This window comes from Xyrauchen texanus, chromosome 16 (genome assembly GCF_025860055.1).
Source record: "Xyrauchen texanus isolate HMW12.3.18 chromosome 16, RBS_HiC_50CHRs, whole genome shotgun sequence".
NCBI classification, from domain to species: Eukaryota; Metazoa; Chordata; class Actinopteri; order Cypriniformes; family Catostomidae; genus Xyrauchen; species Xyrauchen texanus.
This window is the reverse complement of record NC_068291.1, coordinates 35,045,265-35,067,233: the sequence shown is the minus strand read 5'-3', so window position 1 is coordinate 35,067,233 and position 21,969 is coordinate 35,045,265. Positions and strand designations below refer to the sequence as shown.

The 21,969-nt window shown below is 36.4% G+C and overlaps 1 protein-coding gene across 1 annotated transcript in view; it reads right to left on the bottom strand.

The window, feature by feature from the left end:
* The window catches only part of LOC127656965 (aarF domain-containing protein kinase 1-like), a 175,034-nt gene that overhangs the window by 15,301 nt on the left and 137,764 nt on the right, over positions 1-21,969 (bottom strand). The window contains exons 8-9 of the mRNA XM_052145559.1: positions 19,864-20,013; positions 17,916-18,113 (exon numbers count right to left, since the gene is read on the bottom strand). Of these exons, the coding sequence (XP_052001519.1) occupies positions 17,916-18,113; positions 19,864-20,013 (348 nt within the window). The remainder of the gene's footprint in view (positions 1-17,915; positions 18,114-19,863; positions 20,014-21,969) is intronic.

Genomic DNA, 21,969 nt, shown 5'->3' with positions numbered 1-21,969 from the left:
AGACAAGTGGATTCAAAATGTTAAATGCATGAAGTAAAAAAGCTAGATCATTTTTTTTTTCATTTATGTGCACAAATATACAACAATACAGTAATACAGTGCATTATTTACCTACATACTGAATGTTTTTACTAAAACATGTTTTCTGTGAATAAGCAAGGTGTGCTTTACTAATTTGTAATCAACTGAACCCATTTGATTATTATAATACTGAATCATTATGGTTGATTATTCTATGATTTTGAGGATTACATTTGTTTTAGCCTATGCAATAGTAATTTATAGCATGCAAACTTCTTTTGTGTGAAGGCGTGAACATCATCCGTTTACTTTGAAGCGTACACAAACCATTTAGGCTATTCATTTAATTGAATCTCATCTTTTTGTGGTTTAATAATAACAAATGACCATATCACAATTTTGCTGCGATTTTGATTAGTTGTGCAGCCATGAAGGATCGTGACATTAGTTTGATGATGCACTCTTTATGAAATCAAGTGCATAAAAATCATTGTGATATTCACAATATTGCTTAATTTTATATCGCCAGTAAAATCATTGCGATGATATCCAAGCTCTGAACAGCCCTACATAATAGTCTGAGCTAGTTCTTTGCAGGTTATTGTGCTCGCTTTGTTTTAGAAAGAAATCACACTTACTTCACACACACACACACACACACACACACACACACACACACACTGCTTGCTGTCTGCTTGAGGAGCGAGTAAAACACAGAGGCATGTTGTAGTATATCTTGCTCTAAAGGTTTTAACCATTAACATAGACATTTCAAACAAATTTGTCTAGACATATTTTTTCTTTATTTTTTAAAGTCATTATTCGTACCTTTCTGAATAAGGAATTCTTCTTCATGCAAACTGTTCAGATCCAGTCTAGACACACACACACACAAACACACACACACAGGTTAAAAGGGCTGAAATAGTTTACATAATCCATTGCCAATAAACTAAGCAAGCAGCAAAGCAGATCAGGGTGTCAAAATCCCAAACACTCCCTTATAATTCTCATCAGCCAATTGTGACATCCAATTGGTTCCATGTTATACAAGAGAAGTCAATGCAAAGACTATTTTCTGAAAGAGCGTTCCTAGAAATCATCTTGATTTCTTGGCAGGATAAAAAGTCTGGTCATTCAGAACATTCCAGCATCCATAGTATTTTAATAACTGATTGCCAAGCAATAACTTTGAAAAACATGTGCAAGCTCCATTTTTCTGTCCATTTATCCGCTAATCCTTAAATCTCCATCTCTAAAATTTCAGAGGGGGAAGGGGGATTAGGGGCTAAATTAAGTGGATTTAAGTTTGCTATCGCTTGGGTGGGATTTACAGGCGCCAGCAGCAGTGATCAGAAAGTGAGGGGTTCGCATTAAAATTGGATACGGAACACTTGGTCTATGACCTAAAGCGCTGCTCCAACAACCAACCCATATTCCACCTGTAACTCTCTGCATATACATCTCACCATTTGTGCCAACAATAAGACATGAGCTCTGTCCATGTGCATGCATTCTTTTTTTAAGGAGCAATTGACTTGATTGGCTTGCACTCGTGTTTACTTTGGTGCCACTTTGCTGATTATACTCGAAGACTAACCATGGGCATATTCCAGTGTTGCCCATCTCAGGATTGTAACCGCAATGGAAAGCCCACCAAAAAATTGCCACACCTCATTTGTAGATGTATGTTAGGATACATTTTTGTCAACACAAAAACTGTAATCACGACCCTTGTCTACAAAGACAGCTGAACATAGTGGCTTGTAAAGGCACATAGATGCAATTCTGCCAGGCATTTCAGCACAAGTTTTTCAACCTTATGGATTTAATTTACTTGAAAGTCAATGCTATGTCATCTGGAACATTATAATTCACAGTTATATGCTACTTTGTCTCTGATGATGCATTCTGCCTTTCAGCAGCCAGGCCCCCCCTTCCTTGGCTTTCATCTCCTTTTGAAGTTAGCCTGCACTTCAAAGTTCAACTGCAAGGCATCTATACACTTTAAAGACAAGGGGTAATCATGAGGAAAGTCACCCCAATGTTCTGTTCATGCGCTATTGTCCCTTGATGACACTTTGGTGGATGCAGTGCACTGGGAAAGAGGGTCAATCGCTTTGTGTGGACATGATTTGTACAAAATTAGACAAACTGATGTTGTTGTGCTTCTATGCTCACATCAAAGTTGTACATATGTGAAGCTGCAGTGTAATTACTACAGCAGACTTGAGAGGCGCTTGAGATGACAATGTCTTTACTACGTAATTGAGCTGCAGCACTTTAGAGAAAGTAAAGTTATTTCCAAGTACCTATGTTGAGTATTTCCCTTACTATATTAAAATAGTAATTAGGAGTGGGCCATTGAGAGCTTTACAAACTTGATCATAATGACATCTAATTTACACCCAAATAGTAATAAGGTTTTGTTTCTGTACTCTATATGTAACTGCGTGTGAAACTAGCATCAAGCCCAACAAAACTTTTTTAAAACAACGGTTGAGTAGTTCAATACTATGCTTTGTGCTGCTCTATTAAAGCCTATATTGCAAACAATCGTGTGATAAAGATAAAATTGTACATTTTCTACTAAGTTCAGAGTGTTTTGTGTGAAAAAAACAGCCTACGTGACGAACCTCATACAGTCGCATTTGGGAAGCCCCTGCAATGCAGCATAGTGCAATTTACACACCCCGTGAAATAATACGAGCTGCATGCACGCCAATTTTGCATGCAGTCTGAAACAGGCCTCAAATAGTTGGAAAGAGAGAGAGAGAATCCTGATTAGTCTTGCCTCTCTCTATCTTTGCTTGTTCAGTCTAGCAGGAGTTGAGAGTTTGGTCATGTCCTAGCGGCTAACCCTCTGGGGATTTTGGTTAGCAGCCAGAAAAGGCCCAGGACTGCACAGAACTAACAGACCAGTGGAGTCACTACCCATCAAATCAGTCAGTGTGCATGAGCATTGAGATTGATAGTCTGTTCCAACAGCCGAATACTTAATGAAGAGGAATTCACTGTTTGCCTTAGGAGGAAAAAAGGAAGGGAACGTGAAACTAACAATGTAAAAGTCCTTCTGCATATTCACGAGTGCTTCAAATACACATTCCATTTCATCCCCGCGAGGAGTCAAAATCACTACGTAAAAGGATTAACTGCTTAGTGCTCTTTGCTTTGCAGCTTTCTGTATCAAGGCACTGAGGAAATGGGTCAATCTGATGAAGCAAACAAGACTGGGGTCCATTGGGAGATTTGGGAAAACATAGGACAGCTTTCGACTGATCTGAGTAAATGTTTATAACTCTAAACAATGTATACCTATTAACTTTTTCACACCAAGTCTGAATTTTTGCACTGGCTCAGACTGTGAAAAATAATTTAAATTCAGCTGGTAGGACTGTTGTGACTTGTGTGACAGCGCTTTCCCCACTGCTTTCGTTCAAGGATTACTACGATAGATCAGTCTGATCCTAGAAAGATGCAATTGTATAGCTCATGCTGCTGTTTGACAGTCATTTTCTATGTTTATTGCTCATGCATGTCAGTTAGGTGGCCTCAATTCACAAATTCTTTCTTAAGCCCACAGTATTGCTGCCCACTACTGACTAGTAGAGTACAAAACAACTATACTTCTATAAAACTAAAACACCTATATACAGAGTTCTCGCCGCCTTTGAGCAATTAATTTCCATAACATTTCCATGGCCTTTTTGTGAATAAAAATCTGGAAACTATTTATTTATTTAAATAAATTTGATTCAGACCGATTTGCAAATGAACCATTTACAATGAACCATGAACATTTGCGTGGACTGACTGTCTCAGAAGCAGAGGCAAATGAGACTTGTCCTCCGCCACCCAGATTGAGGTAAGTAACAGCGCCACCATGAGGACCTACTAAGAAGTGGGAATTGGGTATTCCAAAAAAACAAAAAAAAAGAATTAAATGTAGCCATAGAACAAGTGGGCTAATGTATAGTCAACTGGTCATTGTTTTATTACAGTTTTACCAGTTTTACCTACATATTCACTGTATCACTTGTGCAACAATACGCAAAAGTACTGAATTATGTGGAAACAAATAATTACGGATTACTTCAAAGAATTAATCGTTCTTACTGTGAATGCTTCTCTGGGTGAAATTTCTGGAAACTTTGAAGAAAGACAAGGTGGAGGTACATTTCTATTTTGGAAAAAGGCCCAGAGGTATAATAAAAAGCAAGCTGATTTAGCAGATGTGACACCACTTTCTTGTGGCCAAACGCTGATAAGTGCAAACAGACACTGTTCACTTTGGTGAGAAAATCAAAACAAAAGCTTACCTGGAGCTACACAAACAAACCTCGAAGTAAATTTTCTCTGCATTAAGACAATACGCTTGAGACATTTCAACCACTAATAATGAAAAGCCCTACGAAACATGTCTGGGTTATGATTTGATTTTGCTCTGGCTGGCCAGACTGCGAGAACGCAAGGAGAACATCTAAGTGGCATTAAAAAGCTGTGTCTTTACTTTTCCACCGAGAATATATTCCAGCATGGAGGTTCCAATGCATGTTTACGAGGGTTGCGGTTGTTAATTACATCAGCTGGGTTAGTATTTCCGGGCTGACCTAGAGGATTTATGAACACAATTTACGATGGGAGGTTAGGGCAGTGACTATTCAATTCTTTAAACATCAGAAATTGATTTAACTGCTTCACCAAAAACTTGCATCAGCTCACTAGAGGGAAGACTATTTAGAGTCCAGCCTTTTGACAGTAAGCTACACCAGGACAAGCTGACTTTCTACAGCTGTCCTCAAAATAAAAAGTCCAGAGCCACTCAGAAGAGAGCTTAAGTTCTTTCTTTTAGCTGAGTGTATGCCGCTGTCACAATGCCTGAGGCTCAACATTAAGCACTTAAGAGCACTTCAGAAATAGGTGCCCAGACTAAAGCATGCACACTCCTTCTCAAGTTATTGCTTTCTTTCTCTCTTTCTGTATTGGCCAGGATTGTGGAACTGATAGGTATAAAGCCAAAGAGGGACAAAGACTTTAAAGTCAACATAAAATCAAAGGTACATGATTTATTTTCTAAATACACATTCCTGGTATTTTTGTGATCGATTAATCAGAGCACATTAGACTAAAGATACCAAAGTTTATCTTATCTAGCAATCATTCATCAAATGTATGAATTTTCAGTGAAGCACACAGGTTTCCTCACCAATACTATGCTGATGTCTTTCTGGCCTGATGACCCCCATGGTGACTACTCAGATCTCGGACTGCCTGAATGACATCTCGGCCAGGATGAAAGAACACCAACTTTAACTCAACCTAGCGAAGACCGAGCACCTTGTCTTTCTAGCCAACTGTGCTGTTGAACACAACACCAGTGTTCAGCTGGGATCATCTACAATAACACCATCCAAAACGGTCAGACACTTAGGGGTAGCCCTCAACAAGAAACTAAATTTCACTGAACACATCACAAAAACAGCCCGATTTTGTAGATTTGCACTCTACCACATTAGGAAGATGAGAGCCTTCCTCATGCCACACAACTATTTCAGTTCAATCACTTGTCATATCTTTTAGCTGGTCTTCCTGCATGCACAATTAGGCCTCTGCAAATAATCTGGTCTTCAATAAACCCAAGAGAGTAAATGGTAAATGGTCTGCACTTATATAGTGCCTTTTTAACCTTTGCAGTATTCAAAGCACTTTACACTGCGTCTCATTCACCCATTCACACACACATTCACACACCAATGATGGCAGAGCTGCCATGCAAGGCACTAGCCTGTCATTAGGAGCAACTCTGGGTTCAGTGCCTTGCCCAAGGACACTTCGGCATGTGGAGGCGTGTGGGCCGGAAATCAAACCACCAACCCTGCGATTAGTGGTCAACCCACTCTACCTCCTGAGCCACAGCCACCCCCTGTGCATGTTACACCCATCCTTGTCTCTCCACACTGGCTGCTGGTTGCTGCATGTATATAAGTTCATCTCAGATGCTAGCATATAGAACAATCAGTGGTTCTACGGAAGTTTACCTACAATCATTCCTGCAGAGCTATGTTTCCACCAGAAGGCTGCAGTCTGCAAATGAGCAACACCTTGAGGTACCAACACAAAGAGGTACCAAATCACTTTCCCAGACTTTCAGCTTCACTGTACCTCTGTCTGTTGAACCGGACAGTCTTCAGCTCTGTCTGTCATGGCTACATCCTACTGTACATCCTGTGGTTGTGTGCAAGTTTGGAAATGCAACCACTTGCTTACTTCCACGTTGCAAAATAAGGTGGATAAGTAGCTCCAGGGCGGACATTATGAGACATGGTGCTGATCAGCAAGGACAGCTGTATGAACAGCCCAAAAAAAGCTCTCCCTTGGGACAAACACAAAGGCAATTACACAGGAGGGAGGCTATTCTTCCTGCCTGCCACCACAACTCATTATTTACATAAAGGCCATTCAGGGCTCTGAGCTAACAGGGAAGGCTTAGTAGGGGGTAATGAGGGGCTGGCCGTACCCTAACCACCATTTTAAACATCATCTTTAACATTTATCAAAATGTAATGGAGTGTTTGGAATAAAATTCCACAAAAAACTAAAATATAATACGCGTAAATAAATTTGCATTCCCTGAAGGAAATATATTATAAACTTAAAACGCAGCAAAAAAAATCTGTATTCGGTAAGATAAAGGTTCAGTGTAAATGAAAAGCTGCATCACAGCTGTTTTACCATTGTCATGACACTTAAACGCATCTTGGCTGTGCACGTTTAAATATATTTGCAAGGAAGAAAAGGCAAATAACAATTCAGTACATTTTGCCAGTTACATTTTCAAAATGTTATATTACATTCTTTGATTTGTAAGATTGATTTAAATCTTAATTTAAATCCTATTTTCTATTTTTAAATAAACTTAGGTAGCACACCCAAGGCTGAAATAATCGACAAAACTCCATTTGTACGGAGTATGTAAAAGAGTTCAGACTGAATTAGAAGTTCAATACTTAGGGATAGGGGTTAAAAAAAATATATATTTATGAAAAATAAATATAGTGCTGCCTTGCAAGCACTGTAATAAATGGAAGAATGTATATATATGCATATTTAAACATGTTGCTCTCTACAGATACCCCAAGCTTTAGTCACACACTAAAGTCAGCAGACTTCAAAGAAACCGCTTTGCTATGAGTTTTAAGAAAATGACACTTTTCACTGCCTTTGAGAACTAGAAAATACAGGCTGAGTCAGACGGAGACAAAACAATCCATTTAAAGATGGAATGAAAGTGTCTGGAGAAAGACAGAGAAAGAGAGTTTAGAGCATACTGGATGAACAATGCTGAGTGCTCTAGGAACAGACATTTAAGCAGTCATATAATTTCTGAGAACTTATATATAGACAAATACAGCCAAAGCTAATACATTTAATTTTATGTTCTCACCAGCATCTGAGAGGGTCAGTTCTGTAGGCCAAATCTTTCCGTAAGGTTTAGTCGTCCAATTTCCCTGCAAACTGAGTGGCCACACAGATAAATAAGCAAATAAAGGGAACGCAATTCCTTTCCAAAATATAAGAAATGGATAATGGTGTTAATATTAATGACAATCATAATAATGTAATAATAGCAATAATAAAGGCAATATATTAATAATAATAGTATTACCATAATTTATAAAACAAAAGTTATCTTATTATTATTATATTATATATTATTATTATATAATAATAATAATATAATAATAATAATAATAATATTACCATAATTTATAAAACAAAAGTTATCTTATTATTATTATTATTATTATTATTATTATTATTATAAACTAACACTATACTACTAGTACAGACTTGCAGATGTGTAATGATGGGCAGAAACGGTAAACAGGAAGTGCATTCACATACTCTGAACCAGATGCTCTCTGGGTCCTCATTTTCACTTATCATTCTGTGGTTCAAAGCTCAGTAGTTACTTCTCCATTTTAGCATAAACCCAATTTTAGATAACAGACTCAAAGTCAACAACAAAACTTTGATTAGGACTGGGGAGGAACCTCTGGAGATGGAGCTGTTTGCAGAGGAGGCCTCTCTTCATCTGCTGGAGGAGATTGATTAAAGAGTTTCTTTTTTTCTGTTTCACCTCAGTAAGTAAAGCCATAGGGCAGTGTAACTGCATTCAAGCATTGAACTTGTTAACTTACAGACAAACGCTACACTCATCACAAAAAGAATGTATAGAAAGTCATTCCACATTGCTTTTGTGTATCGTATTGATTTCTCAACCTACAGAGATCTTGATTTGAAGGTTAGATTTGGAGCCGTTTAATACTCGTTTATAGAACTACATTCTTCTGGTTTGTTTTTCCTGGGATCTTCTAAAGTTACTTAGAGCCTGTTGTATTGTCAAAATTCAAAAGAGCATTTTTCATGACTGCATCTACCTTGGCTTTGATTTTCTACATCCCTTTCTAGTTCCTCTTTTCATCTTTTTGATGTTACCATAATTTGGAATTCCATATATACCACCACTGACCTTTTTTTGCCTCTGACCTATGATCATTATGTCCCATAGGATCGCTAGTGCTTGTTTGTGTGTTGGTATCTGTAATTTACACAGGATATGACCCATAGTCCACCACATTCTGTGGAGCCTCTCTTTTGTATTTGGACAAATTACCAATATGTATATACACACATACTGTATACAGTGTATACACTGATGAGCCAAAACATTATGACCACTCAAAGGTGAAGCGAATAACGTTGATCATCTCCTAACAAGGTCACGTGTCAAGGTCTGGGTAGATTAGATGGAAAGCGAACAATCAGTTCCTGTAATCAACGTGTTGAATGTAGGAGAAATGGGCAGGAGTAAAGACCTGAGTGACTATGACAAGGGCCAAATTGTTATGGCCAGACGACTGGGTCAGAGCATCTCTGAAATGGCAAGACTTGTGGGGTGCTCCTGGTCAGCCGTAGTGAGTACCTACAGACAGCGGTCCGATGAGTGACAATATGGCGACAGAGCGTTGGGCACCCAAGGCTCATCAATGCGCGAGGGCAACAAAGGCTATCCAGTCTTGTCCAAACTGACAGAAGGTCTACTGTGGCACATCACAAAAATGGTAATGATGGTTACGGGAGGAATGTGTCACAACACACATTGCATCACACCATGCTGCATATGGGGCTACATAGCCGCAGATTAGTCAGAGTGCCCATGATGAACCATGTTCAATGTCGAAAGTGCCTACAATGGGTATGCGAGTGTCGAAACTGGACCTTGGAACAGTGAAAGAAGGTCACCTGGTCCGATGAGTCCCATTTTCTATTACATCACAAGGACGGCTGTGTATGTGTGCACCATTTACCTGGGGAAGTGATGGCACCAGGAAGGCGCTGTGGGAAGACGACAAGCTGGTGGAGGGAGTGTGATGCTCTGGGCAATGTTCTGCCGGGAAACTTTGGATCCGGCCATTCAAGTGGATGTCAATTTGAAATGTTCCACCTACCCAACCATTTCTGCAGCCCAGGTACACCCCTTCAAGGCAATGGTATTCCCTGATGGCAGTGGCTTCATTCAGCAGGATAATGCACCTTTCCACACTGTACACATTGTTCGGTAATGGTTTGAGGAACATGATGAAGAGTTCAATGTGTTGCCCTGGCCTCCAAATTCCCCAGATCTCAATCCGATTGAACGTCTGTGGGATGTGCAGGACCAACAAGTCCAATCCACGGAGGCTCAACCTCGCAACACACAGGACCTGAAGAATCTGAATCTGCTGCTAATGTCTTGGTGCCAGATACCACAAGACACCTACATGCCTTGGAGGATCGGTGCTGTTTTGGCGGCATGAAGAGGATACTGTGTGTGTGTTTTTGGCACCATTCTGAGTAAATTCTTGAAACTGTTGTGCGTGAATATCCCAGGAGATCAGCAGTTACAGAAATATTCAAACCAGCCGTCTGGCACCAACAAACATCCATGCAATTATCTAATCAGCCAATTGTGGGGCAGCAGTGCAGTGCATAAAATCATGCATATAAGGGTCAGGCGCTTCATTTAATGTTAGTGTTCACATCAACCATCAGAATGGGAAACAAGATGAGGGCCATGGGTAGCTCAGCGAGTTTTGATGCTGACTACCACCCCTGGAGTCAAGAGTTTGAATCCATGGTGTGCTGGAGTGACCTAGGTGAGCCAGGTCTCCTAAGCAACCAAATTGGCCCGGTTGCTAGGGAGGGTAGAGTCACATGGGGTAACGATTAGTACCCTCGTGGTAGCGATTAGTGGTTCTAGCTCTCAATGGGGCACGTGGTAAGTTGTGTGTGGATCGAAAAACAGCAAAAAAAAATATGTTTTTCTGATTTTTTGGACTCTTAATACAACAAGAGGTGCTGAAGTCCACTGATGTTAGTAATAGACCTACCTGTCTGCTACCTTCCTGTCTAGGTTTTTGCTCTAAAATCATGGGAGAAAACTGCCATTTTGACCCTCCTCTACAAAACAGTGGCTTATTAAGTAAATATTGATCCATGGAATTTAATATTATGGCTTTCATTATCATTTATGTTTATCCTTTTAGAAAAAAGTATTAAGAAAATTAAAAATGTCAGCTGGGAAAGTTTCTGAAATGTTGTTGATTTGACATGCAATGGAAATATAAACAAGAATGCATAAATGGTAAAAACAAATAAAAAAAAAAAATACTTCATGGCATCCAAACACATATGTTGAAAAGATAAAAATAAATAAAATAAAATACAATATATATTAAAAGTGAACATAGGCAGAAGAGCGAAGGAGGGAGATAAAGACGCAAACAGACAGAAAGACAGATGGATATGTCAGCATATTGTACTATATGTCCAGCACGCCAGAATAAAATGATGTTTTGTACACAGTCACAGTTGTACAGTGGGCTAATATGGCTGTGGTTTTGTGGGCTTTAACAGTGCGGGGTAGCAGATAATTGCTGAGGCAGACCTGTGTAAGGCTGATGGGGAGAGACAAGCCTTTTATCTGTGGAGGTCTAGTAGATGAGGACTGTGCTTTCTCTAATGAGGGGGCAGGCCCATATTGACCAGCACTCCACTTCACTTGTAACACTAATGGTGTGTGTTTATCAAAATGTTTGAGTGGTTTTGCCTTTATGGCACTTCAAATGCTGAAACCTCTATCTCCAGTTGAGTTTGTATGCATGTGTGTGTGTGTGTTCTCTCTTTATGTGGACTGTTGGAATGAATGTTGCTATCAAGAGGAAGACAACAATGCTGAAGAAAAGAAATGGTGATTTTTATCTTGATCTAATTTTGTGATTATATACACAACCAGTCAAAAGTTTGGACACACGTAATAATTCTTCATTATTGCACATTTTAGAATAATAGTCAAGTCATTAAAACTATGAAATAACACAAATGTAAATATGGGAATTATGTAGTTACCAAAAAGTTTAAAAATTCGAAACTATTTTATATTTTACCTTCTTCAAAGTAGTCTTCCTTTGTCTAGATTACAGCTCTTCACAGTCATGGGCATTCTCTTAACCAGCTTCCTGGGGTGGCATACAGGACTATTTTTAAACAGTGCTGAAGGAGTTTTCATGTATGTCGAGTAATTGTTGTTCGCCATTTTTCCTTCACTATTTTGCAAATAAAAGTCTGAGGTGATAAAAAAATCTAACTTAAATTTAATCATAAAAATTTTTACAAATAATCCCAACAGCTATAAGGTCAACTAATAATAATAAAAAACAAAATAAAAACACTGCATGTATCAAAAGCAATAACTGTGATTAACTGACCAGCAAAAAACCTGGATTGTTTAAATAATATCCATACTGCATTCACATAAGCATATTACTTTAATGTTTAATGGAAATGCATAAAGCTGAATGCTGACTGGATATTGATTGCAAGTGTATCACTATTCTGTGTTAAAATGACAGAGAGCAGCTTCTCTGACTCTCCAGCTGGTTTTTGTAGAGATAGGTACATTAATATTAATAGTGCTGTACAAAGCATCCTGGCTGTGAATAGGTAACACACCGCACTGGTCAGAGAGTGTTTAGATACTGAGAGCCCTTCATACAGTCAAGGGGGCACCTGCGACAAAATGTGCACAATGTACATGAGTGCAAAGGGCTATAACTTAAATGCACACTCAAAATTGTTACAGTATATTAGTGAGGTCATCTCATAGACCTTATGTTATTTATACAGAGCTAATGATATTTGTTATATCAGAGAAACTTGTTAATATAAGTAGATAAAACATGTTTTGGCAGATTTATACACCTTTTAAAGCAGCCTTGCTGGTTGCTAGTAGGCGTTTTTGGAGGGGGCAGATCATGAGTTGTGTTGCTGCTCATTTGCAAAAAGTTTAACTCTTCTCAATTACGTCACATTGGCAACGATCGGCATCGCTCATGTTGCCTCAAAACCCTAACTTTCACTGAAAATGAATAATTTAGTTGCATTGTTACTGCAAACTGTGTATAAATGCACAATTTAATATTTTACTATACTGTATACGCAAGGAATTTCAGAAATTTGGCCTAGTGACGTGTAATAAAACAGACATACACACATACACCCTTGTAGCTTTTACGTTCTCTTCCTCAAAGACACACAATCAAAAAAGTGAAAACAATGACACCTAGCCTACTGAGAACACAAAATAACTGTGACAACTGTGAAGCAAATCTCTGGAGCATATGTAAGGACTGTAAATTATGCAGATGTGAGCTTTTACTCTCACTAGCAGATAACTCATTTCAATAACAGAAAATTATAAAGGTTCAAGTAGCACAGCACTTAAAAATAACAAAGTAAAAGGAATCAAATAAATAAAGTCTGGCCATTCTCTGTTGACCTCTCTTATCAACAAGGCATTTATGTCCACAGAACTGCCTCTCACTGAAAGTTTAGTTTTTGGCACCTTTCGGAGTAAACTCTAGAGACTGTTATGCGTGAAAATCCCAGATCAGCAATACAGTATTACAGAAATACTCAAACCAGCCCATCTGGCACCAACAATCATGCCACGGTCCAAATCACTGAGATCATATATTTTTCCCCATTCTGATGGTCATGAACATTAACTTGATATATATATATATATATATATATATATATATATATATATATATATATATATATATATATATATAGTACTGTACATCATAGACTCTAGTTTGAGAAACAGATGCCTCACATCTCCTCAGCTGACAGCTTCATTGAATTCTACCCTCTCAACACCAGTTTCATTTTCAACAGAAAAGAGAAGACTCAGGGGTGCAGGCCTTATGGGAAGAATTGCAAAGAGAAAGCCACTTTTGACACAGAAAAACAAAAAGAAAAGTTTATAGTGGGCAAACGAAACACAGACATTGGAAAACAGATAATTGGAAAAGAGTGTTATGGATCTTAATCCCATTGAGCATTTGTGGGATCAGCTAGACTGTAAGGTGCGTGAGAAGTGGACAACAAGACAGCCACATCTATGGCAAGTGCTACAGGAAGCATGGGGTGAAATGTCACTTGAGTATCTGGACAAGCTGACAGCTAGAATGCCAAGGATGTGCAAAGCTGTCATTGCTGTCAAGCTGTCACATATACGTCCATGGATGGATGTATATATATATATATATATATATATATATATATATATATATATATATATATATATATATATATATATCAAATTCCTTTTCATCTTATACGTTCAAGTGTTTGTTGAGATTAAGTAGAGTGCAGCAAAGTGCATTCAACTAAAAACAATGACACATCACCTTTATTAATGCATATACGTATATTAATGCATATATAATACATGCAATGTCCTTTCGATCAAAATCAAAATCTGTACAAGAACTTACAACATTACTGTGATTGGATGCCTTCAAAGCACAGCTGATCTAACACATACATTTTATTGGTGCAAAAACAAAGTCATCGTTTGGTCCTTTTAGAGCTTGTTGTCTTAGTAAAACACATTCTGAAAGGCAGCTGAGATGTCTTGTGATTCTGCTCATAGGTAGTAAAAAAGCCTAAAAACTGGAAACTTAACCAACACATTGACATAATATCCAGCTCTATAGTGCAAAAAAGATGCTTTCTGTCTGTACGCCTGATAAAGATTATGTTCCAATGTCCTTTTCCCACGTCTGTGCTGAGAACATGCAGAAAAACAGTGTGTGAAGTATATTGCAAGCGCACTAGAATCAGTTGCAGGGTAGCTGACGAATCAATCAGAGACAGTGAACATTCTTCTAAATCTTCTATACGTAATATACAGTTTTTGACCTCATATTAAATTGTGACACTTTAAGAAATATTTGCACTTTTAAAAATGTATTTGTCACAAGGCATGAGTTTTTAAGAGAACTGCAAAAAGGTTATTATAATTTATAAAATGTATAATATATATTTTTTGCATATTCAGATTGAATTTTAACCTAAAATCTTGATGTTGAAACAAACTAAAACAATCATGCACATGCTATTTGTCAATTACTGTTTGTCTCTTATCCCCTGTACTGTTGAACAACAGAGTAATCTGATCCATTATACATATATGCACATAAAGCACATCGATTATTTAGACAACAGACAGCCTTTGAATACCTGGCTGCAAGACGACTTCCTCTCATTCATGGGCAATTTGTTTGGACAACCGCAAAATCAAAACTCAGATCAAGATAAGATCAGGATCAAAGAAAACATTGCATTTTAAAAATGCAAAAGTACTTTTGACGTCATAGGTGTCTGGAATCAAGAATGATTCATCCTATACAATAGATAATCACAGATATCTTTAACCTTGTCGACTTGATTAGCAAAATTAAGTAAAAGTCCAAAGAAAAGAATGTAAGTACTTCAGCAAACAAATTATTTTATTTACATTAAAATGTATGGGCTTCTTGGTCATTCAGATGCAGTCATTGGAAATGTAACGGAGTGAGAGGTCAGATGAGGCAGGTGTGAGGAGTGTGTTTGCATCCACAGTGTCTTGGCCCCATCTGCTCACTCGGACCTGTGAGGTGAGCCATGTGGACAGCTCTCCAAAACTCAGTAAACCACCAAAACAAATATATTCAAGAGCCTGGCTTTAGGCTGGTGAAGACATGACACTCCCACCCAGAAAAGTTCAACAACTATTATATAAGCATTCTTGTTGCTAAAATATTAAACATCAATAGAGATTTATCTGAAATACAATTATTTATTGAATTGTTGAATGCCGATAAAGCTAAAAGATTATAACTAAAACAAGTAACCAGAGTAAGATTACAATAAACTTCACAGCAGCGATATAAATGTAGAGAATATGGTATTTGGCAATATATGTAAAACTCAAATATAATATGAATATGGAATTTTTTGTGTTTATATTGTAGAATATTTTTATAAAGTTGAATATAAATGAATCAATATAATCAATGTAAATATAGCCATTTTATTCTACAATTAGGGTGGAAAAAGGATGGTCTTTCTTTTTCTGTGGAATGTGGGGCCCCTCACATATGGCAAACTGAGTCTCCTGTGTTAACACTAAAGAAAATATGGTGAGGCTTCTCCACAGAGGTGTCCAGTGACACATATGGAATGTATTAGCCACTCCTTGGTAGATCATATGTATTTAAGCATGTACAAACCCATTTGCTGGAGTTGTGTCTGCAGAGCAACTCAGCTTTTTTATCTCTGATAATAAAGTCTATCTTCTGGTAACAAAACCCCAAGACTTCAAGAGTGATGTTTCACAGAGGTGGCAGAAGCCACAACAATATGTAGTGGAATTTAAATACATATGCCCAAATCTAAATTATTAAACTATTATTATAAAAAATATAAATTGTATATAAATTGAACATGTTAGCACATAAACTGATTGTGTGCTTACTGATTATGCATGATGCATGTCCCGGGCATTATAAACATGGTGCGGATTAACTGTACAGAGAATGGAGACTTCACCCACAAACAGTGAGCCAAGCGTGGGAGAGATACGTGCAAGCTGCAGAATTGCATCGGCCGAAAACGCTCACTCACTGTCATCTGAACCAGTGTCAAATGCGAAACCAAGCGAGAGAGACCCAGCGGGTAACCAATAGAGTCTGAATGGCAGCCAGAGAAAATAACAGTTTTGAGATTTGAAACTACAGCAAATTAAACTTTTGCATTTTGCAAATTTGTTGTTTAACTACTGCATAGTGTCTTATAATGCATAGGCAATGTACACTTAAATGTAAGAAAGTTTGATATAAATTGAATCTGCCCAACTTTTAATAACAATATGGCCATTGATTTATGGCATGTATGCACTCACTTATTATACATACAAAAATGTGTCTAATTATATTATATATATATATAAAAACACAGTCTACTACAGTATGACTTCACCACCTGAATTGTCATCATCAGCATTGCAGGGAATGTTCTTAAACAAAAAGACACAAACAAAATTAATCTTTGTCTTCTTTTCTGGGATATAAAAAGCAATGATTGTTGTAGATTTTAAAGGCTATTATTCTGAGCTGGCAATACAATATGTTCTTATCTCTCCTTTCTTATGCAGATGAGAAAGCCTCTCTTTCAGCAAATGCCACAGCTGTACATGTGAAATCAGCCTTTATAACTGCCTGTAATTATCAAAGACCAGAATACTTCAAAACATCCTGATAATTTGATGATGTTGGTGGGAGGAATCGCTGCAGAGAGTTTTTGCATATCGGTTTGGAGAATCAGACGCTTCTAAAAAGCACACCCAACATGAGTGGCCATGGACTGGGCCATAATTATCCCCGCATAGGCTTCTGGTTAATGAATCGAGAAAGAAAGGAAAGAGCACTCTAATGCTACAGCCTGACACGACTGACTAAATAGGCCCAACGCAAGTGGAACGCTCCTGAAATTGATGCGAATCAGAAAATATGTCTATAATCTAATGTTTCCTGTTTGTTTTCATTTTTATTATTTTTTTATTTTATTTAGTCAAGTAAAGCCTTTTCCACTTCAGTGGTCCTTTCAAAATAATGTGTATAAAAGTAACATTTGCTATGAGAAATACTATATAGAACCTATAGTAAGGTACATTAATATGTGACTAACAAATATTATTACATGGCTCTCTTGAATACTTGATTAAAATTGCATTGTAATTGGATTTTTTACCAAGCTGTGCTAGTTTCAATTCTCTTGTATTACTCCAAAGTCTGATTCTGACATATTAAATAATATAAAACTCAAATCAATATTTCATGCCCATTTATATACTTATTTTTTAGTAGCTTTGTAATAAGAGAAATAATACAGTCAACAGGTCATTATTGCAAAATAAAGACACAACCCCCCCCACCCCCAATATATATATTTCATATATTTTCATATATGAAATATAACAATATAATTGTTTTAGCTTTATATGAGTATACAGTAACCTAGTAGTGAATATCAAGGTCCCCAACACTTTCCAGATGGCCAAACAACCCCCATCTGGCCTACGAGTCCAGAATCCCACAACCACCCCAGCACTGACCCAACACTAGTCCTTTGGCCAAGGAGCTACCAGCTCAGCCACCTTGACAGTAAGGCATGTAGTTTTAATGAGAAGACAGATGAACTTTGGCATGGTCTTTTTAACTACTAACAACAGTCAGGTACTAAAAGAAGCACTTAAAGGAAAAGTTTAACCAGTATTCAAATTCTGTAATCATTTACACATGTGAGCAGTGCAAACATTATTCAGAACATATTTCTCCCTTTATTTATATTGCTCTGTGTGTATATATAACATGAGCATAAAACAAAAACAAATTGTAGACCAAATCCTCTGTGATCAATATATACACATATATGCTAAATTAGACATATGATTTTATTACCTCAAACTGAGTGACAGGGGTCTGGCTGATTCCAGCATTAACTGATGTCCAGGAGCGGGCGGTGAGGACACAAGCAAATAGAGGGTACAGATCTCCTGCACCTAGACGCCTGCTGTAACGCTCTATGCCTTTCATATCTCCCTTTATCAAACTCTGCCATAGCCTGCAGTAGTCAAGCCTGAAGTCCTGGTTCAGTACCTTGGACAGGGACATAACAAACCATTGCTTTAGTGTTTGGGACTTTTGAACAAATGAAATACAATGGAGGCATAAATAATAATCTGAGTTGAGTGAATGCAAATTTGTGTTTAGCGATGTTAGTATTACAGAAAGACAGATTACACGATAGTTGCTAATATGATGTCTTTTGGGCCTCATTAACAACTTCTGTTGAATTCAAGACCAGCAAATCCCCCTCTGAGATAAAGAGACTTAATTGGAAAATGTAAAGCTGTAAATTCGAATACATAATTATAAATCTGAAAATATACTTTTAAATCTGAATATATAGTTATAAAACCCAAAATATATTGGGTAACACTATTCAATTAGGTTCCATTTGTTAACATTAGTTAACATGAACTAACAATGAATAATACATTTACAGCATTTGTTTATCTTTATTATTAATGTTCTACAATTTTAAAATCAAAAGTTGTGTCGTTAACACTACTTAATGCACAATGAACGAAGATGAACTAACAATGAACAAAGATTAATAAATGTTATAAACAGTACAATGTAAATTGTTTGTTCATGATACCTAACACATTAACTAATGTAATATAAACAAATGGAACGTTATTGTAAAGAGTTCCCATATTTGGTTTTAATTTTGCACATATAGTTGTAAATGTGAATATAAAGTTATAAATCCTGAATATATAGTTTTGAATCCAAATATATAATTATAAGTAAAATATATACTGGTAAATTGAAATATACAGTATAGTTACAAATCCTGAATATACTGTATAGCCAAATGTATATATTTTATAAATCTGAATATATACTTGTAAATCTGAATATATAGTTACACTATCAATTTTGATTTATAAAAATTCTATTCAGAATTTATAATGATGTATTTGGTTTTACAAGTATATTTTTGGATTAATAACTACATTTCCAGAAATTATAACTATATATTTGGATTTTCAAGTATGTATATTCAGATTTTATATATATATATATATATATATATATATATATATATATATATATATATATATATATATAGGGTGGCCCAAAAAAAACAGGGCCACTATGTTTGATTGCTCATATCTTCAAAATGCATAAAGGTATTTTTGGAAAATATTCAAATGTATAACTATATATTCATATTTACCATTATATATGCAGATTTACAACTATATATTCAGATATGCAATTCTATTTTCGGATTTATAATTATATATTCAGGTTCATAACTACATTTACAGAACTCAGAGTATGACATTTTGGCTTTCAACAAATGAGACTGTGAAACCAAGCAAAGGAAAACAAGATTGCTGTTGCATGCAAACGTCATTCCTTTCAATTTAGTTCCATTATGGGTCAAACTAGAATACCTTTCTTTGTTTCTTGTAAAGACAGGCAGCATCATAAGTGCATATTTACCACCAAATTATCTCCATGGATGCATTTATAGCCCAAGTGTCTTCTGAACTTGAGTGGGAATGTAAAAGTACATTTCATTACATTGTGGAGTGTCGATATACTGTATTACTTTGGATATGTGCTTGCAATAAGAGGGTGTTGGAAATACACAATTTCTAAAACACACAACAGCTTCAGGGCCACACAAATTAAATGCTTTTAGTCCACTGCAGCACATACAGGTCTGAGTGTGTAGCTGACCTTGGAGCCAGCAGGTAAATAGTGAGGTGTAATATGTGATGAATTTGCTTCTCTGTCGAGTCTGCACTGGCCCCGGCTGATGTCTTACCTGATACAGGCCGTGATCGAGTAACACAATTTCCGTCTTATTGCATTCAGGACTCTTTCGCACCAGCACGTTGCCAGGGTGAGGATCGCAGTGCACGAATCCATTGACAAATATCATTTCACTGTATATCTTGCCCAGGTTCTGGGATATCTGAGGAAGAGAAAAGAGAAAGAAACTAAGTGAAATATAAGAACAGGATGACCACCCAGTTATGCACATCCACTGGATATTCAGCTTTCAGGACCTATTTAGTAGACATATTTACCGTAATTTTTCATAAATTAATTTTCACGACTTTTCCAGATTTATTAAAATAATTTTCATTCAGGCAGATTCTCTAACAAATCATTCAGATTGATTAGTAAACCACTTCCAATAAACTTGAAAAAACCTAGTCAAAAGAAGGATTTTATTTATTTACTTTTTTTTAAGTATAATTCCTTTTCTACCAATCAATAATAACTAAAGTCACTAAAGATGTCAACTCTAAAGCTCATTTGAATCATAGGTGACATTATGATCCCTTGAAAGCCTGTCTGAAACCAGTTTCCTTAGGTGCCAAGTACCCTTTTAATAAAAAGCTGTTTGTTAAGTCATTGACTGACTCAGCTGTGATTTAGGTGCTAACAAGCATAAGGTAAACCCAATCAATGTAAAATCATTAAATAATAGACAAGACTAGAAATCCTTCAAGATTAAAGGCACAAACATTATTTCATAAAAGATTGGCAGAGACACACTACATCATATAGCATAAATGGTATATGTTCATTGTTACTCCTTCATCAGGGTCTGGGTTTGGAGCAGTAACACGATTTACATTACATAAAACGTTTTGCCAAAGATGTCGTGGTTCCAACAGATGATAAAGTATTTATTACGAAACAACCCCCAATGCAATTATTTCTCCCACACTCGCTCTTTGAAGATAAGTTGCGATATGCATCTCTCCTCAGCTGTGTTATAATGAAGAGAGCCTGAGTGAAGAAGGATGAGAAAATGTCATTCTGAAGCCCTGAGAATAAACCAAACTCATGTCTTTTGTCCCCTTGTTTAACCCAATTAATTAAATACATTTTAATTGTTTATTTATTTTCTTTCATTGTATTTACATTATTATTTTTTGCAAACAATGAGAATTGTTTGGGGGATTTACGTGAGGTGATTCATAGGGCATCTTTTTAGCTTGATTTCATTACATTAGAATACATAAAAATTCTCAATGTACACACACAGAAAGTCATGAAGTTCATTCAAAATGAAGCGCATGAAAATTGTTGCGATTCATCGTAAATTGCTTTTTTTAGATTGTCTTGCTGGTGAGAGTGGTGATATAAATCCATTATGCCATCCAAAATGTAAAACAATGACAAGGCCGTGTGACAGACAACAGGCCCAATGCTCTGAGCTGTGTGAATGACCAAACACTGTGAAGAGACTCTTCTTATTAAAATGGACAAATATGTCATATTCAATATTGGTGGTGTATTAAGACAAATACTGCAAACAGTTAATGAATTATGGCAGGAAAAAAAAAGGAATTACTCAGTATTTAGGTAAGAACTGAGTAATACTAATGAGGAGCAAGCATTTAATGTGTAATCATGTTGTGAACTGTAATTGTATAAAATGTTACAAGAACTATTACAGTAGTAACAAAAATACTAAGTATTTTTACTAAGTATTAAGTACTAAGTATTTTTGTTTTACTGTAATTAAACAAAAATAAATAAATAGTCAAACATTTAAATAAATTAACACATCAACATTTAACTAATTAATGAATTAATTATTTACATAAATGTGTGTAATCAAGCTATACAGCAAAGAATTAAGAAGAACTGTTATGTAAAGTGATAAAAAAAAAAAATAGATAAATAAATATTTAATTAAATTACTGTAGACAATGTGTAATCAAGTTTAAGCAAGTTTACACTGTAAGTGTAACAAAAAAGAAAAAAGGTCTGTAAAGAGTAATGAAACCTCTTAATAACACACTTAATTAAACATTTACATAAACACATAAACATGCATTTAAATAAAAACAATGAAACAAATATTTCAATTAATGAATGTATGTAATGTTGTAAAACTGTAAATATAACA